Source organism: Schistocerca cancellata, chromosome 4 (genome assembly GCF_023864275.1).
Source record: "Schistocerca cancellata isolate TAMUIC-IGC-003103 chromosome 4, iqSchCanc2.1, whole genome shotgun sequence".
NCBI lineage: Eukaryota > Metazoa > Arthropoda > Insecta > Orthoptera > Acrididae > Schistocerca > Schistocerca cancellata.
The window spans coordinates 468,792,816-468,813,785 of NC_064629.1; the positions used below are offsets into that span (position 1 = coordinate 468,792,816).

A 20,970-nucleotide genomic window follows, 5' to 3' on the forward strand; every position below is an offset into this window, starting at 1 on the left:
TTACTGTCATGTATTATTATTATTATTATTATTATTATTATTATTATTATTATTATTATTATTTTAAATAAACAGAATAAAACTTTTGCCAGAAAGTGGAATGAGTTAGCATTAAAATGATTGTTCTAATGGAATATTGCAACAGCTATGTGTAGAAAAAACATGTATTGTCCACAAACATCGTACTATTAAAGAAGCTATAGAAACAGGGTTAAGCCCTGACTGACAAGCATATTGTAGACTGTGTGAAAAATATGTTACACACACATCCAATTCCATTGCTTTGCTTTGTGACTGCCTATTCTCCTTACACAAATTGCATTTCAAAATTAGTTTTAAGGGAATGTACTTGCACACGAAAATCACCAAGGCCCATTTCACTTTATGAAGTAGAACCAATGCAGAATAACTATGCATCACAATGTAGAAACACTGACTACAGGTGTTATGAGAGTGGTTCCCATTAGTGTGGATAATGTTGGCTATTAATGTAGCAGTGTTGGACAGCCCACATATTGATCATACCCAGAAGCAAATCATCTGTATAGATCCTGTGGCAGTAAAATCCTGGAAATTATAGCTAAAATGTGGGTTTACCACCAAGCACTCTTTAGGTTCATTACCAATTTTTTTAAACTTGTGACATAATTGTATTTAATGTATGTTTGTTTTGGTAGAGTGGTGAACTATGTGAAAATTGATTCATGGGCCAATTTACTGGGGTTGCACACATGATATGATGCTGATTGAACAAAGACTACATAAGATGATGGTACTGGGAAACATGTTAATTATTTGCAGTTACGCATTAGCAGTTATGGTAGTCAAACATGTAACAGTATTTGTTGAAATCCCACTATGCCTTGCAATTGATAATAGGCAAGGTTATCAGTGCCCTGACACACGTTTAAAGAAATGAATGTGAACAAAATTAGTAAAATGGAACCATACACACAAAGAAAGCAGGAAAAGATGAAACATGCTGCATAAGAAAATAAAATATAAGTAAAACGAGAAAGGGGCATCGAGAATGCCACAGGAAATTGTCACTGGCTGGCCACTTACATAAAATATTGGCGAGCCAGTCACCCTGTGAACAAATTAAGACCCTCTCCCTAAAATCTTGGTAAGAACATTGGAAAAGTCACAGAACTTTAAAACTTGATTTGATTATTTCCTAAAAGAGATGGCAGATCTGCCGGGAAGTCAGTCGCCACCTGCTGGTCAGAAAATAAAATGCAATCCTATAAAACGTGGGGCACAGTGATCTGGATGCCACAAGCACCACACATTGGAGGATCCTCTCCCCAGAGCAAAATGCCATGCATCATAGGACTGTGGCCTATGTGAAGATGAGTGAGGAGAACCTCATCTCATCTACGTGGCTGGAAGGAAGTACACCACAAACACATTGTGGGCTTGACTAAATGGAGCTTATTGTCAGTCATTTCCAGTGACTATTCCTCCCACCAATGCAAGACTCATGAGCTCAACCGCAAAGTGAGTGCGTGCAGGGGTATGGCACACTGAAATAGTTGCGGATCAAGACATGCCTCCTTGGTTGTGAGATCTGCCCTTTCATTCCCAGTAATGCCGATGTGCCCTGGAACCCAGCAGAAAGCCACCTCCTTCCCCAGTTGTTGTAGTTGGAGGAGGGCATCCTGGATGAACTGGACTATTTTAGCTGCTGGATATAAAAGTTGTAATGAGTGAAAGGCACTTAGTGAATTGGAACAGACAAGAAATTTAGGATGGGAAGAGTGTCTCATCTGATCCAGTGCCAGCAAGACCGCAGACAACTCTGCATTAAAGACAGTAAATGCTTGAGACAGTCAGACCTTGAGGATATGATGCAGAAAAACAACAGAGCAACCAACAGAATCCCTATTTTGACACATCTGCAAAAACAGCTACAGTGCTCAGATAAAATGGCAGAAAATGTTGTATTAAAAATGGAAGCAGGAGTGCAATCTCTCTTGTACCGCACCAAATCTAAAATCACTCTGGGTCTCTCCGATAACCAGGGTGGCAGGTGGTTAGAACCCTGGATTTGGGGCTGGACAGGCTCCACACTGAGGGATTCCAGCACACATTGTACACGGATCCCAAACAGCATTGTGGCTAAGGAACAATGGGAAAAAAGATGTTCCAGAGGCAGATGAGCAACAATATGGTGAGCAGGTGAAGTTGGAGCTGCAAGAAACTTGAATGCCTGGTGCACCAGGAGGAACTGCCGCTGGATGGTAAGTGGCAGTTCCCCAGCCTCAGCACAGAGGCTGGGTATGGGGCTGGTCTGATAAGCACCTGTGGCCAGTTGAATCTCCACATGGTGGACAGAATCAAGGACCCGCAAATAAGAGGGCCTCGCTGACCCATACACCATGCTCCCATAGTCCAGCTGTGAACACACAAAAGCCTGATAAAACTAGAGGAGACATGCCCTGTCCACTCCCCAAAACCTGTGGCTGAGGCACTTGAGGATTTATTTATTTAAATGTCAAGTTCCGTAGGACCAAATTGAAGAGCAAATCTCCAAGGTCATGGAACGTGTCAGTACATGAACTTACAACATAAAAAGTAATAACAGATAAAAATAAATGTTCATGAACCTGAAAGAAAATCAGTCCATAGGTTTAAGCAAACGCTATCAACAATACAATGAGAATCATCTAAATTTTTCCAGGAACTCCTCGACAGAATAGAAGGAGTGAACCATGAGGAAACTCTTCAGTTTTGATTTGAAAGCGCGTGGATTACTGCTAAGATTTTTGAATTCGAGTGGCAGCTTATTGAAAATCGATGCAGCAGTATACTGCACACCTTTTTGCACAAGAGTTAAGGAAGTCTGATCCAAATGGAGGTTTGATTTCTGCCGAGTATTAACCAAGTGAAAGCTGCTTATTCTTGGAAATAAACTAATATTGGTAACAAGAAACAACAATAAGGAATATACATATTGAGAGGCCAATGTCAAGATACCCAGGCTTGTGAAAAGAGGTCGACAAGAGGTTCGTGAACTCACACCACTTATTGCCTGAACCGCCCATTTCTGAGCCAAAAATATCCTTCTAGAATGGGAAGAGTTACCCCAAAACATAATACCATACGACATAAGTGAATGAAAATAAGCAAAGTAGACTAATTTACGTGTCCAAATATCACTCACTTTCGATACCATTCGAATAGTGAAAATGGCAGTGTTAAGTCTTTGAACAAGATCCTGAATGTGGGCTTTCCATGACAGCTTACTATCTATCTGAACACCTAGGAATTTGAACTGTTCAGTTTCACTAATCATATGCCCATTCTGTGAGATTAAAACGTCAGGTTTTGTTGAATTGTGTGTTAGGAACTGTAAAAACTGAGTCTTACTGTGATTTAACGTTAGTTTATTTTCTACAAGCCATGAACTGAGGTCATGTACTGCTCTACTTGAAACCGAGTCAATGTTGCACACAACATCCTTTACTACCAAGCTAGTGTCATCAGCAAACAGAAATATTTTAGAGTTACCCATAATACTAGAGGGCATATCATTTATATAAATAAGGGACAGGAGCGGCCCCAACACTGATCCCTGGGGCACCCCCCACTTGGCAGTACCCCACTCAGATCCCACATCACAGCTGTTATCAACATTGTGAATAATGACTTTTTGCTGCCTGTTGCTAAAGTAAGAGGTGAACCAATTGTGAGCTACTCCCCTTATTCCGTAATGGTACAACTTCTGGAGCAATATTGTGTGATCAACACAGTCAAATGCCTTTGTTAAATCAAAAAATACGCCAAGCATTCGAAACTTTTTGTTTAGCCCATCCAGTACCTCACAGAGAAAAGAGAATATAGCATTTTCAGTTATCAAACGACTTCTAAAGCCGAACTGGACATTTGATAGCAAATCGTGTGATATAAAATGATCAATTAACCTTACATACACAGCTTTTTCGATAACTTTTGCGAACACTGATGGCATACAAATAGGTCTAAAATTATCTTCATTATCCCTTTCTCCCTTTTTATAAAGCGGCTTTACTACTGAGTACTTTAATCGCTCAGGAAACTGACCATTCCTAAAGGAAAAATTACAAATATGGCTAAATACAGGGCTAACATGTGCAGCACAGTACTTTAATATTCTACTAGACACTCCATAATAACCATGAGAGTCCTTAGTCTGCAGTGATTTGATTATTGTCTCAATCTCCCTCTTGTCTGTATCACAGAGGAGTATTGCAGACATCAATCTCGGAAAGGCATTTGCTAAGAAATTTATATGATGTAGATACTAAATTTTTATTTAATTCACCAGCAATGCTCAGAAAATGGTTGTTAAATACTGTACATATATCTGATTTATCAGTAACAGAAATATTATTACTGCAAACTGACTTATATCGTCAACCTTGTGCTGCTGACCAGACACTTCCTTCACAACTGACCATATGGCTTTAATTTTATGCTGTGAATTAGCTATTCTATTTGCATACCACATACTTTTTGCCTTGCTAATAACATTTTTAAGCACCTTACCATGCTGTTTGTAATGGGCTACTGTAGCTTGATTGTGACTACTTCTAACAGGATGTTCAGTGCCTTCAGGGTTCTGGCTTTCAAGTCTCACAGGTGTGGCAACCATGACAATTTGGAATCAACAATGAGGCCCAGAAACGGCACTGTGTCTCTGAAAGGTAGGATAGTGTCCCCCATAGTCAAGGCAGCAAATAAAAAAGAGAACAGGAACGATTAAAATGAACAAACACACACTTATCAGCAGAAAACTGAAAACCTGTCTTTGCAGCCCACTCATCTAACTGTCGCACTGTAAGTTGCAACTGACAGCTTGCTATTGCAACACTGGAGGAGGAACAGAAAACAGCAAACTCGTCCACAAATAAGGAGCACTGTACAGGACCCATTACCATAGATGTGATACTGTTGATGGCTATGGCAAAGATGGTAACGCTAAAAATACTGCCCTGAGGGACACCATTCTCCTGCTCAAATCAATCAGACAGCGTGTCACCAACTCAGGTCCTAAAAAACTGCCAAGACAGGAAAGCCCAAATGAAAGTGGGGAGGTGGCCATGAAAGCCCCATTGATGCAGTTGTGCGAGAATACAGTGTCTCCAAATAGTATCATATGCCTTACTGATGTCAAAGAATATGCCAATACAGTGATGCTGATGAAGGAAAGCCTGCTGAAAAGCTGCCTGTAGGAGGGAAAGGTTGTTGACAGTGGACTGAAATTTTTGGAATCCACACTGAGAATGGCTAAGGAGTTGCCTGGTCTCTAATAGCCAGACCACATGACGGTTAACCATCCAGGGTCTATCCTACACAGCTCTTTAAGGCGATACTCCAATAACTACTGGGACATGAGTGGTCCCTTCCTGGTTTGAGGAGAGGGATTAGAAATGCCTCCCTCCATTAGTTGGGGAAGACGCCAGTCTGGCATATTAGAATGAAACATTCGAGGAGGATTTCCTTTGATACTGCTGGCAAATGTCGAAGAATGCAGTACTGGATGTGGTTGTGACTGGGTGCAGTGTCAGAAAAGGCTCAGTCAGTGCCTATTCGAGCTCCCACATGGAGAAGGGGAGTTGTAGGCCTCAGAACTGTTGGACCTAAAGTCCAACTTTTCCCTCTTGACAGTGACACGGTAGTGACGAAACACTGGATCCTGGCTTTTACTGGGCAACAGTTTGTGCAAAATGCTCAGTCAGCGTCTGAGCAATGTTTCTAGGTGTTGTTTGGAGGCAATCCTGTTCCAGCACTGCAGCTATCGGTAAATGGCTGTGTTTACTGGAAATCCTCCGGATGGCTTCCCATACTTTTGAGGAACAAGTAGTATGATTGATGGAGTTCAGGAACTCATGCCATGACCGCTTTTTGCTCTCTTTAATGACACAGTGAGCCCTGGCTCTCATGATTCGAAAGGCTGTGAGATTGCCCACTGTTGGGTGGCATTTAAGCCATCAAAGAGCCACATGCCTGTCCCAGATGTCTAAATGGCACTCTTGTGCCCACCAAGGGACAGGTCGCCTCTGAAGAGGGCCGAAAGACTTTGGTAGGAATAGATCAGCAGCATGATGGATCACATGCTTCATGTGCTCCACCCAGTCCCAGACAGTGTCCAGTTGGCCCTGCAAATCATCCATGCTGGTGGCTTCTGTCCAAGCAACACACCATTGAGTAGCTGAAGGCGGATTGGGAAGTGGTCGCTGGAATGAAGATCATCAATGACCTCCCAGTGAACAGAGTCGGTGAGGGCTGGAGAGCAGAGAGATAGATTGATGGCTGGGAATAACCCAGTTGCAACACAAAAATCAGTCGGAGTACCAGCGTTTAGCATGCACAGGTCTCAAGATGCCAGGAGGCTGTCCAAAACTTCAACCTGATGGCAGGACATGATGGTCATTGAAGTCTCCCAGGAGGAGAAATGGTCAGGGGAGTTGAGCGATGTGATCTGTGAGAGCCTCAGAGTCTACTGCATCCAGAGGAGGTAAATAAAGGGAGCAAACTGTAAGCCTCTGACGTAAATGAATTTCAGATGAAATTGCTTGTAGGGGGAGAGCAGAGGAATGGTGCCTATTATTGACAAATGGGGCAACCTCTCCTCTGGCCCTTTCCTCACCCTCTGGCCCTTTCCCCATTCAGGTCATCCGCGCGATGTAGCATATAGCTCCTTAGTACAGGAGCATCAGACATTTTTAATTGTGTTTCCTGTAAACACTAGCATGCTGCTGTGCTAGGAGTTTCAGTTCCTCCACATGAGTCCAAATTCCATTCATGTTCCACTGTATAATGGGAGTCATCTATCAGGGTGGGAGTACCTTCATCATGACTTTCTGCCGGGGAGGAGAGCCCACAATAAGTTTAGGCTCAGTTTTGGGTTCAAATGGCTCTGAGCACTATGGGACTTAACATCTGCGGTCATCAGTCCCCTAGACTTAGAACTACTTAAACCTAACTAACCTAAGGACATCACACACATCCATGTCCAAGGCAGGATTTGAATCTGCAACTGTAGCAGCAGTGCGATTCCAGACTGAAGCACCTAGAACTGCTCAGCCACACCAGCCAGCTCTGTTTTGGGGTGAGATGATTGCCCCAATCTGTCATCAACCTCCATCTCCTCTGAAAAAGAGTCCAGAGAGATGTCAGAGAGAATGACATCAACATCATCAGACTGTACCTTCTGTCTCCTTCTGTGGGAGAGTCTTTGCCTTCGATTTCGATTTTTTGGTCTGAGGCGGGAGCAGGCTTCAAAGGAACTGCAGCAGGACATGTACATTGACAAATGCAGGTGCTAGAGCTGGCAGTAGCAACCTCAATTTTCATAGCGACATCAGTTTTCAGTACAGGCTGTTTCAGGACGGAAGAAAAGGAGGCAGCGAAAGTGGGTGGCAGCATGGACTTGTATAACTTCTTGGCATCACCTTATGGAATGCGCTTTGTGGTTTTGATCTCGTGGACCTTTTGCACCTCAAGGAAAACTCTGCAGACCCTGCTCTAGACATGGTGATCTCCAGAGCAATTGACACTCTTTGGAGGAGAGGAGCAACAAACTCCCTCACGGGCAACTTTACCACATTTTTTGCAAGTGGCTTCCCCTTTACAGCTGAGAGCAGTGTGCCCAAAGTGCTTGCATTTAAAACATCACATTGGATTGGGGTAATAAGGCCATATACTGAGACTTAGGAAACCTGCCTTCACATGCTCTGGTAGTTTGGTGCTGTTAAAAGTAAGGATAAAATGAGTCTGATTTCACAAGAGCACCATCCACCCATTTTCTAATGTGTTGCACATCGACTGTGTCATCCTGAGACCATTCAGCTTTCAGTTCTTCTCAGGGAATGTCAACTAGATTCCTGCAAGTCACAACACCTTTGCTGTAGTTCAAGGTGTTGTGCAATTCAGTTTCTATCGCATACTCCCCAAGGTATTGTGCTTTCTGAAGATCTTTTATTTGTTGGAAGCTAGATGTTTCAACCAACAGGGTCCTATTTTGCAAGCACTTAACAGATTTTAAGGTGCCAGCAATGCCTTCTAAGCCTTTCTGTATGTAAAATGGCGAAACTTTTTCAAAACTCTCCTCTTTTCTTTTAACTATAAGAGGCACATTCTGCGAAGCAGTATGAATTCTGTTACTACTGACTGAATCAGGAGGACTGGCTATACGACCCCTCTTGTTGGACTGGGTGTTGGTATCTTCCAGTGGCCCACCCTTTCCACTGGGAGGGGGTACATAGAATTTCAGAGGAAAATAAGGGCCCACTCAGACAGAGCCCCACGTGCCTGAGTAAGCCTTATACAACTGAGGTGTGGTAGGTTCTCCAGAGGTTGCCCACTAATGACTGTTCCACCTCAACAGCCATGCATCTCATCAGTGCACAGCACACCTTGAGACTGAGGAGTCTTTTATAGAGGTTTAGTCCATCCTCATGATCCGGGCAGTCAACCCAAGATCCCCGTTCCCTGTGACACACAACATTCCACCACCGTGAAGCACGGTGGTCACTGAAGCCTGCCCAGAGCTTACGGTGGCAGAGGACTGGTGACACTTACCAGTCCCCAGCTCAGGAACTCCAGTGTTGCCAATCCTGTACTCAGCAAACAAATGCAATCTTACAGAGTCAGGTGACTGTAAGGCATACTTATAGTGATGTCACACACTAGTAATGCTGGGACAAGACATGGAATGTATTTGTCGCAGTGTTGTTAAGTGTTCAGTTATGTGTTTACATGTGCATTTTTGGGATGTTGAGGCAGAACTCATGACTTCAATTTAAGTGATTTGTGATTTGACTCCAATGGCATTCATAGACAGGACATCATTGGAGCTCTTACTGTTTTAAGGATAAGAAAAACCATATGTGAGAAACCGGGAAGGAGTATTCAAGGTAAATGTTTTAGACGTGATGACCTGATGACAATGAATTGTGTAAACTGTTTAACATAGGACATCAATGTATTTGGTTAAAATAATGAGCATTCTCACATATATCTTAAAATGGAAACAGACAATGATGAAAACTACAATTGGAAGAAAACTACATGCTAGATTATCCTGAAAGACTGTATGGGTATTCATATTCAAAGAGGGATGAAAACCTATAGTGGTTCTTTGCTGCATGTAGAAATCACAAGTAAATAACTAAGGAATAGCACAGTGATGGATGATTAGTCATTTGAGATGTAATAATTTTAATAATGACTCATTGCTGAAAATACTTTCAGTATTTAGACATTCATGTAATAACAAATCTTTCTATCACTTTTACTGCTACTTGGATACTGTGTCTGCTCACAACTTCTGATAGTGTGCATGCTGTTCTAATCTCCATTGCATAGGTGGTGCTGCTGGATGGGCATTTTTTAAGCAGTGGTGTGAGTGTTGTTTGGAGGAGGCAGGCAGATGTGCTTTCTGCACTTGCTGGAGGAATGCTTCACTGTTATTGAGAGCAACCACTAGTTGAAGCCTGTCAGATGCAAATATTGGCATGGTGGTATCTTCCCCAGCTAGACACTCCATATATGTGAGGTAGAGGGGTGTTGGAATTCTCAGATAGGAGTGACCGTGGCATAGAGCACACCATATGTGAGGCAGCAACGATGATGTGGTACTGTGATGGCAAGCGAACAGCGACATTAGTTTTATTTGTTGCAGTGTGTTACTTAATCCGTTAATTATTTATGTGCATATTCTTGAAATAGTGTGACATAGTCAGTCAAAATAATGTAAATAGTGGTGGGTGTTTGTTCATTGGACTGTTTATGCCACTGTTTTTAACATTATGGTGTCACATATTAATAATGTAGGGATAGTGTAGAGTTTGTACTTAGCAAGTGGACAATTGTTGTTAAATAATACCTGGTGTACTTTTATTAAGCAGTCAAGTGTCTTGAATTTACATCTGTGTTTTGGAATACTGGTTTTTCTGCTGGTGCTTAATGATTATCTTCTCTATAAGGTGAACTGAATAAGAATGACACCACTCACTCATTTGCTCTAGCAATAAAAGCAGGAGGGGGAGCTTGACTCTTATTGGTCCAGAGAGAAAGGGAGAGGGGATTCTCATTGGCTGTGGGGACCTTCCCGAGTGCTTCAGAGGGTGGCCATCTCTCATCACCGATACAAAACACCAGTAAACCATAATGGAGGGACGTGATCATTCTGCAGCATGCCTGCAGATGGTATAAGCAAGGGTGTATTTGTTGTTAAATAAATAATGCATTGCTGTAACTGCTTAGAATAATGAGCAGTAGTAATGGTTAAACATTGTATTTATTTATGTCTTAAAATGGAAACATGGGTATTTAGGGGAAAATCAGTGTAAAAATGTAAATAGCTGTGGGAGGTGGAGTACCTATGCCATTTATTTCAACAAAGCATGATGGTACATAATAGTAATGCAGTGATATTCCCTCATAGCAATAGTTTATTTATTGTGCTGTGCTAGTTGCAGAATTTGAAATGCAAAAATATAATAATTCATAAGAACAAAATTTGGGAACCCTCTACATCTACATCTACATACATACTCTGTAAGCATTGTACAGTGCATGGTTGACGGTACCCTGTACCACTACTAGTCATGCTTTGTAGTGAATATGTTGGAGTTTTTCACATTACTAGACAAGTATTTCAAAATTTTCCACAATTTTGCTGAATATCCCATGATGTGATTACAGTGTGTATCTTAGCAGCACCACAGTCTCACAGTGCATTGTCAAAGTGTCTTACATCACAAATACACACACACTAGTAATGTAAAAAATTTGGTAAAGTTATAGTAATTCAGCCACACATGGCACTGTCAAAGTATCTTACATAATAAATTAAGTTAATATTGGACGGCACTTTGCAGAATATGCCATGATGTCATTACTTTATACACAGATTGTAACATAAAAGTGTCTTACCTCATAAATTATGTTAACTCTTACCACCATTTTATTAAGTAGGAAATCTCTGAAGCTGTAGCTCCTCTCACTACAGTGTATAGACCTAGAATGACAAAACTCACACAATTAGAATAATACCAAAATTAATTTGTTACTATTTGTAGCAAATACCCATACCCTAACCCCCAACAAATCTGACTGTCTCACTACAGTGCATAGAACTCAGTTAGAAAAGGATTAGAAAGGGGGATGAGGATCTCGAACCCTCTTGGAGGGAGGGGGGGGAGGGAGGAGAGGGGGGGAGAGGGGGGGGGGAGTTGCCTTGTAATTTGACACTAGAAGTGTAACCTGATACCCTTTAACTTATCAATGACATTGAAAACAAGGTCAAGATCATCTCCTAGGCCCATTGTGTAGCTGGAAGGCAAATAAGCCCTCAATTGCAAAAGACAGATAGATATATTTTCATGTACATAATAAACATAATTCGTTCAGGCACCTTCCTTTGATTGAAGCCTTATCTTGCTAGCTACTTGCCCTGTGACTTAACATAGCTGCTGCTGTAAAGTAACACACAAATAACTAAAACATTCCAAAGAAGTCATCACCTCCACTTTGCATGCAAAAGGATGCTTGGAATGTCACACTTCTTGGGCCTGACTCCTTGTTTTCTTAAGCCCATAGAAACCCCATTAATTGTTAAAAATTTGGCCTTTCAGCCACATACCCTTGCAAGGTATAGCATTGCATTATAATGTGTTTACATATTTTTGATGATGTCATGGAAACTGTCATGATGGGGCTCATAGCCTTCCAGCATAACAGCACTGCACCGAGGTTGGCCTATGCCAGAAGTCACTAGGGCTACAAAGATGAACACAGCGAGTGCAGTTCCAAGTGCACTCCTCACCAACAGGTGGCAGTGGTATCGCTCCATGAGAGTGCAGTCAATGTGGACCTACTCGCTTCCATAACATCACATGCTTGTAAATAGATCTCACCATATCCTAGCACTTCAACAGTATTTAAGCAGGTGCATGGCAAGAGGTGATCAGATTCCATCCCCACTTCCCCCTACTTAACAACAACAATTCCTCATCGGATAACCTGAGCAAAGCTGACCATTTTGTATCCTATCTCTCTGACTTCTTCTCAATCCCTGATGACACTCACTTTGATTACTCCCTATACCCTAGCATTCACATATGCACAAATACCACAGTTACGCCCCTGTCTAACAGGTTCCAGTACTTTGGCAGTATACTACCAACAGAATTAAACATCCCAATCACACCACATGAAATAAAGCAAGTACATCTACTTCTACATCTACATCCATACTCCGCAAGCCACCTGACGATGTGTGGCGGAGGGTACCCTGAGTACCTCTATCGGTTCTCCCTTCTATTCCAGTCTCGTATTGTTCGTGGAAAGAAGGATTGTCTGTATGCTTCTGTGTGGGCTCTAATCTCTCTGATTTTATCCTCATGGTCTCTTCGCGAGATATACGTAGGAGGGAGCAATATACTGCTTGACTCTTCGGTGAAGGTATGTTCTCAAAACTTTAACAAAAGCCCGTACTGAGTTACTGAGCATCTCTCCTGCAGAGTCTACAACTGGAGTTTATCTATCATCTCCGTAACGCTTTCGCGATTACTAAATGATCCTGTAATGAAGCACGCTGCTCTCCGTTCGATCTTCTCTATCTCTTCTATCAACCCTATCTGGTACGGATCCCACACCGCTGAGCAGTATTCAAGCAGTGGGCGAACAAGCGTACTGTAACCTACTTCCTTTGTTTTCGGATTGCATTTCCTTAGGATTCTTCCAATGAATCTCAGTCTGGAATCGGCTTTACCGACGATCAACTTTATATGATGATTCCATTTTAAATCACTCCTAATGCGTACTCCCAGATAATTTATGGAATTAGCTACTTCCAGTTGCTGACCTGCTATTTTGTAGCTAAATGATAAGGGATCTTTCTTTCTATGTATTTGCAGCACATTACACTTGTCTACATTGAGATGCAACTGCCATTCCCTGCACCATGCGTCAATTCGCTGCAGATCCTCATGCATTTCAGTACAATTTTCCATTGTTACAACCTCTCGATACACCACAGAAACACAGATACACCTCACAGAAAATGCAGCATATCCCTGATCACGACTGCATTATCAATCATCACCTCAAAAAATATCCTGCCTCCTTTCTAGGCACCTTTGTGACCCTTTATACCACTATCCTCCCCACAGGTTACTATCCTGAATTGTGGGAAACCTCCAAAATCGTACTTTTTCTTAAACTTCACAAACTTTCTACTGATGCCTCCTACTAGCATCTCCTTTTCAAACTACAGGCTCACCAAATTCCCGCCTGTCCTCACTCACAATGATTACCTCTGAATAAATTACACCATCCCTAAACTTGTCACCAATAAACCCATAGTTTCCCACCTTTTTTCCAGTCCTCATACACTCTACTGACACTTCCCACCAACCTACACCTACAAATCCTCCACATACTCTTCGAAAGAAATTTCTAATGTGTCCCCCTTCCTGATCATGAACCCCATCCCGATATTTACCCCTCCTGCTAACTTTAAATCCACCCACACATCCCACCTTATCAGGGCTCCCTCTCCCTACCCTCCCCATATTTTCCTACCTCCTTTTCCCCTTCAAATTTAAGCCTCACCAATACACCCATCTAATCACCCTTTCTTATATGCCAACAGCCATTCTAGTCTCATCGGTACTACACACCAGTCCACCATCCTTATACCACCACCCTTCTAACTACCTTAATGACAAACTTTTTCCTCTGCAGCAATGGACTACCGATCGCAGAGCAGGTCCTTCCAGTTTTAATGACAGTGAAGCGCTTCTTTTTAACATCAGTGTTTTGTTCCTTTTTAAAATGTTTTTAAATATACTCTTTTTGTTCTTCGCTTATTTAACGTTTATTATTACTGATTTAACAAAAAATGAAGAAAGTCATGTCTCATGTATAAAACTTCCCTAAATTTTTGCTTTAAAAATTTTAAATTCATTTACAAATAACTCCATTATGTTTCTGTTTTCCCTTCATCTCTGTTAGTTTGTCTCTTGCTTGAAGAGTGTGTGAATGTACTGCTGACAGCCCAAATGAGGCGAGGGGGATGGAATAAAATAAAGAAACAAAGAACGGCTAGTCAGTTCTCCATGGGTGAGCTTTGTCGTCTTTACACCAATCATTGCCGTGGTTCCTCAATGAGAAGATTTCCTGGAATATTACCGCAACCACTCATCCGACGCCTGTCTACATGCCTGGGATGTTTGCCTCTGACTGTATGTGGAGCCACCTGCAATCATGATCGAGGTACCCTGAGACTTGGCCTCTACAGCACCTATGGGACTTTGTATTCTGGCTGGCACACACAGAGAGAGAGAGAGAGAGAGAGAGAGAGAGAGAGAGAGATTACAGACGGGTTTACTTCCCTCACCTATTATAAAGACAGACTGAATTAAGAACTAATTCTTGTGGTGTGTAAGTGCACGCCGTAGAAGGAGAACAGAAGTTTTACTCTCATTTCAATAAACTTGCTTCTCATTGTCTACCTGAGCTTTAGTTCCTCTGCGTCAAACCCTGCGTGTGCCACTTCAGAAACCCTCAGGAACTTCTGCAGAAACACTCAATTGTCATGCTTCCAAAAACCAACTATAATTCTACTTATGGTTAGTGACGAATAATAAATCCTCGCCTGCGAGGGAACGTGTCGCATCTTACGTGGGTAAGACACCAAACGTCTGATTCGGCCTCAGTGACACGAAATTCTGTGGTGATTTCGTACAGTGCACTTGATGTGTGTAAAATCATTCTCCGAATTAAAACCTGAACGAGATAATTAACTGCTATGGAAACTAGTGCCCGAAACGAGCGGAAAAAATACGCTATTGCAAATCTTATGATCTCATCATCGACTAGACGTTAAACTTTAACCATCGTTCTTTGTCTGGCGCATAGAGGGGTTGACAAAAATATGGAATAAAAAATATCATCCTTAATATTGTTTAGGAAAACCGTAGGCATTCAAAACGGCGGCTTCCAGTCGTCTCGGAATGGATAAACGCAGGTCCTGTATATTTTTCACGGCAATGTTTTACCATTCTTCCTGCAAAATAGTGGAAAGTTCAGGGAACGATGATGGAGGTGGATAGAGTTCACGCGCCCTTCCCTCCAAAGTTCCAAAGTAGAGCACGAAGGCTCAATAATATTGAGACCTTGCGACTGTGGGGGTCGGAGGAGATGCGACAATTCATCCTCGTGCTCACAAAACCAGTCCTGAAGGATACGAGCTGTGTGAATAAAGGCTCTGTTTTCTAAGGACACAGCATAGTCACATAAACCTTCACAGTAATGCGGCCTCGCAGAGTAACCATTGACCAACTGCATATCACGGTATGGCTACCCAAGTCATCACCAAAGCCCCGCCACGTTTCACTCTTGGGACAAACTGGGCCAGAAGTTGGGAATAGTGTGAAACAAGACTCATTCGTGTGTTCGTAGATTTTCCCGGCGAATGAGATGCTTGGAGGTCTCTAGGGCATGCAGCCGGGTTGAGTGGTCGTTGCAGAACGAATTTTCGACGGCGTAACGTGCCATCATCATCAGGTTACTCCTGTTGACTGACGACACATTCGTCATTTGGCCTCACGGGGAACAGAAGCTCCAACTGTTCATACAACATCTGAACTCTATCCACCCCCAAATTCAGTTCACCATGGAGGTGGAGGTGAAGAAAAACGGGCAGCTACCATTCTTGGATGGGTACGGAAAAAGCATGATGGAACACTGGGACACAGCGTCTACCGGAAAACAACCCACATGGATCTGTACCTTCACGCCTCCAGCTGTTATCACCCGTCACAAAGGGAAGGAGTACTAAATACACTCCTGGAAATGGAAAAAAGAACACATTGACACCGGTGTGTCAGACCCACCATACTTGCTCCGGACACTGCGAGAGGGCTGTACAAGCAATGATCACACGCACGGCACAGCGGACACACCAGGAACCGCGGTGTTGGCCGTCGAATGGCGCTAGCTGCGCAGCATTTGTGCACCGCCGCCGTCAGTGTCAGCCAGTTTGCCGTGGCATACGGAGCTCCATCGCAGTCTTTAACACTGGTAGCATGCCGCGACAGCGTGGACGTGAACCGTATGTGCACTTGACGGACTTTGAGCGAGGGCGTATAGTGGGCATGCGGGAGGCCGGGTGGACGTACCGCCGAATTGCTCAACACGTGGGGCGTAAGGTCTCCACAGTACATCGATGTTGTCGCCAGTGGTCGGCGGAAGGTGCACGTGCCCGTCGACCTGGGACCGGACCGCAGCGACGCACGGATGCACGCCAAGACCGTAGGATCCTACGCAGTGCCGTAGGGGACCGCACCGCCACTTCCCAGCAAATTAGGGACACTGTTGCTCCTGGGGTATCGGCGAGGACCATTCGCAACCGTCTCCATGAAGCTGGGCTACGGTCCCGCACACCGTTAGGCCGTCTTCCGCTCACGCCCCAACATCGTGCAGCCCGCCTCCAGTGGTGTCGCGACAGGCGTGAATGGAGGGACGAATGGAGACGTGTCGTCTTTAGCGATGAGAGTCGCCTCTGCCTTGGTGCCAATGATGGTCGTATGCGTGTTTGGCGCCGTGCAGGTGAGCGCCACAATCAGGACTGCATACGACCGAGGCACACAGGGCCAACACCCGGCATCATGGTGTGGGGAGCGATCTCCTACACTGGCCGTACACCACTGGCGATCGTCGAGGGGACATTGAATAGTGCACGGTACATCCAAACCGTCATCGAACCCATCGTTCTACCATTCCTAGACCGGCAAGGGAACTTGCTGTTCCAACAGGACAATGCACGTCCGCATGTATCCCGTGCCACCCAACGTGCTCTAGAAGGTGTAAGTCAACTACCCTGGCCAGCACGATCTCCGGGTCTGTCCCCCATTGAGCATGTTTGGGACTGGATGAAGCGTCGTCTCACGCGGTCTGCACGTCCAGCACGAACGCTGGTCCAACTGAGGCGCCAGGTGGAAATGGCATGGCAAGCCGTTCCACAGGACTACATCCAGCATCTCTACGATCGTCTCCATGGGAGAATAGCAGCCTGCATTGCTGCGAAAGGTGGATATACACTGTACTAGTGCCGACATTGTGCATACTCTGTTGCCTGTGTCTATGTGCCTGTGGTTCTGTCAGTGTGATCATGTGATGTATCTGACCCCAGGAATGTGTCAATAAAGTTTCCCCTTCCTGGGACAATGAATTCACGGTGTTCTTATTTCAATTTCCAGGAGTGTATATTGGTTCACAGAGCTCGTGTGATCTCCGACGAAGAAAGCTTAAAACCGGAACTAGACCACCTCAAGGATGTGTTCCAGAAGAACGGCTATAGTGACCGCCAAATTCGACGCGCCGTCAAGCAGAAGACCTCACCACAGCCGACACCTGATGATGATCCACCGAAAGCGACAGCCTACATACCATACGCGGGCAACGTATCTGGAAAAATAGGCAGGATTCTAGGACGTCATAACATCAAATGCGTCTACCGCCCGCCGCCAAAGATCAAGTCCCTTGTAGGAACAGTGAAGGACGATTTAGGACTCCGGAAATCTGGAGTTTATTTCATACCGTGCGAGTGTGGGAAAGCATATGTAGGGCAAACCATTCGCACGGTTGAGGAAAGGTGTATTGAACACATACGGCACACCGATCTCCAACAACCTACAAAATCTGCAATCGCAGAACATTGCCTCGAGACAAATCATCGTATGAAATACGAGAACACAGAAGTCCTGCACAACACATCCCGCTTTTGGGACTGTGTATACAAGGAAGAAATTGAAATCCGGCTGCACGAGAACCTTATTAACAAGGACAACGGATTTCAACTCAGCAAAGCGTGGAATCCAGCAATAAAAGTTCTGCAGGAGCAGCGGAAACGGGGCACCACACCCGCCGGTGGGCGGCACGCGTACTGACGCCCATCAGTCATCTCGTCAGCGTAAGCTACCCCCACCACCGCGGCCTGCACATCCCTCGGTCCACACGCGTAGTCAGTGGAGGGGAGAGGCGACAGGGATATATACCACACCACCCGCCGGCCTAGGACTTCAGTCAACAGGAGTAACCTGATGATGATGGCACGTTACGCTGTCGAAAATTCGTTCTACAACGACCAGTCAACCCGGCTGCATGCCCGAGAGACCTTCAAGCAAGACTCATTCGATCAAATGACTTTCCTCTATTGTTCTATAGTCTAGGTTTTAATGTTTCGTCACTACGTTTTCCTGTTACGGGCACTAATTGGTGCCTTTGGGATTGCAGCTCGTCTCGCAATTCGCAGATTATGGAGCTCCCTTCGGACTATTTAGGTGCTGACAGGGTTCACGAGTGTGACCTTCAGTTCTACAGTCACTTCTGCGGCTGCCGTTCTCTTACTTTTTTTGTCACAACCTCCTTCAGTGACTGTCCTCCGCGATTAGACAACACACAATTTTATCCGCGTTGTGACTTAGCGGATGATGTTTTTCCGCTTCGGCTCCATCGGTTATGGAAGCGCCCAGCACACGAGCACCATGAATTTGCCCCGTGTTCGAAATCGCTTAGTTTAGTCACAGTGCACCCACAACTACACAGAACACTGTTCTAACAACGGCTGAAACTTGCAACGTATTGAGGAGATCGCACAGTTGTCGTTAGTGGCCAAATACAGCAGTACATCCTGCAGGCTTCGCTAGGATTCGCATTTATGTTTAAGCATGCATCTCTCGATGCGCTTCCATATTTTCCATATATTTGTCCACCTCCCGGATATCTGATTCCTTTGCTCGCCGCTGTATAGACGTGGAAGATGAAACAGAAGCGACGGTGAAGTGCCTACTTGTAGATGACGGTGGCGTTCCCGGAGCAGGCGACGGCGCTGATGGCCTGGTCGTGCAGCGGCGGCGCGGCCTCGCGGCTGAGCGCGTCGCGGACGATGGCCGCCAGGGGCCCGGGGCCGCGCTGCGCGCCGCACATAATGGCGCCCACCAGGTCGGGGTCCACCTCCAGCTCGTCCAGACTCTCCTCCCGTCTGGGCAGCGGCGAGGAGTACGAATCGGGGCACATGGACAGCCGCATGCACGCCCACGTCGACAGCGACTTCTTCAGTAGGCGCAGAGGGTGCTGCTCGGGGCCAGCTTGCAACGACTGCAGCAGCGGCTGCCTTATCAGCCGCCTCAGGAACGTCTACGACAGAATATGTACGACAGTTTTCCTTTATTTATTTATTTATTTATTTATTTTTATCTGGGCCAGAAGAGGGCCATCGGGTCCTTTCTTACATCCAACCAGGCATTCTACATAATATCACCAGACAAAAGTTGGTCACCCACGTGTGCACACACAGACGAATCGTTAAGCCTTCACAGATGGCGCAGTCACATGCTCAACAGCACGTGCACTGCCTCTACATTAGCATAAGGCAGTAGTAGAGTTGCAAAACTACCGTAGTCTACCACAAGTAAGCGTAGGCTGCAGTAATTTTCTTGGTAGCTTTGGTCAGTTAAGTTGATACCCACGTTACTTGCATGTCAGGTGGGTTGCATACATATGGGGCGTTACCTCCTAACTCTCTCTTTACATATGCGATCAGTGTCTTACTAGGTTCCACTGAAAACGAGAAGCGATGACCAGTCTAGAAACTGAGAAAGGACTCATAAAGGACTGAGTAACCTAAGGAACATTTTCGTCCTGTCTGTTACTCAATAATAAACAGTAGTTATAGAAAAACTGAAATTGTCAATGTTTAATTAAGGTTTATTCGAAAATTGTTGGTTTATAATGCGAAAAAAAAGGATGTTACAGAAAAAATAAAGGAAACAATACAGATTTATCATATAGTGCTAGAAAACACAGTTTCGTCAACGATAAGGTAAAACAAAAAGAAAACACAAAACAACAATATCAAACATCGCTTTAATACTTCCTCAGACTTATATAAAACCTGTTTCTATTATTCATAAGCAACTTTCCATTTATATGGTACAGATGGCTCTAAGCACTATGGGACTTAACATCTGAGGTCATCAGTCCGCTAAACTTAGAACTACTTAAACCTAGCTAACCTAAGGACATCACATACATCCATGCCTGAGGCTGGATTCGAACCTGCGACCGTAGCGGCAGCGCGGTTCCGGACTGAAGCGCCTAGAACCGCTCGGCCACAGCGGCCGTCTTCCATTTATAAATAATAACTTTATCATGATAAAGAACGTTCTATTGTCTGCAAAATAGCAACAATAATTACACATTTTGTATATTTTTGCATGTGAACTGAACTTACATCAAAAGTAATTGCTTTGGTTACATACAGCACATAAGTTACGCGAGCTACTAATTTTTATTGCTTATAAAATGCAATTTATATTCTGCAAGGGTGTACACAATGGACTAAGACTGAATGATGTGCCGTTCTAGTTACGTGCAAAACAAATAAACCAACGAGCAAAAAGCAAAGAGAAATTATCGGTTTCCAGTTTCTCTCTTACACATTCATTTATGTTTCCTTTCCTTCCCTGCCAGTGCTACCAATACTACCGGTAATCGTGCCATTTACTACGTCACTTATGTAGTGTACCAAAAATAGCTAATCTAGGTAGTAACGATCGGTGTGACATTCAGGTTTCAAGCGGACATTGTATGTAAACATAGGTATATGTAAAGACGGTGACAGAGAGGCAAAAAGAGCCATTCGAGTTTGGCCGTGCCCATTGCCATACGGTTCATGAAGTTAATGGATCTATTGCTGTTTCGCGGGCGACTGTTCATCGTGTCTACAAACAGTGGTGTAACATTGGAACTGCATGCATCAGTGAACGTGTGGAGTTGATCACCTCGCAACAGGCCTCTGCTCACCACTATTTTTCAAGATGACAACAGCAAATTTTATAGGGCTGAAGGAATATGTATCCAGTTTTCTGAACACTCTCCACCCTATTACATCTCGACTGGCCTGCAAAA

The 20,970-nt window shown here is 44.1% G+C and overlaps 1 protein-coding gene across 1 annotated transcript in view; it reads right to left on the bottom strand.

The window, feature by feature from the left end:
- The window catches only part of LOC126183641 (uncharacterized), a 449,828-nt gene that overhangs the window by 72,140 nt on the left and 356,718 nt on the right, over positions 1-20,970 (bottom strand). The window contains exon 12 of the mRNA XM_049925781.1: positions 18,851-19,197. Within this exon, the coding sequence (XP_049781738.1) occupies positions 18,851-19,197 (347 nt within the window). The remainder of the gene's footprint in view (positions 1-18,850; positions 19,198-20,970) is intronic.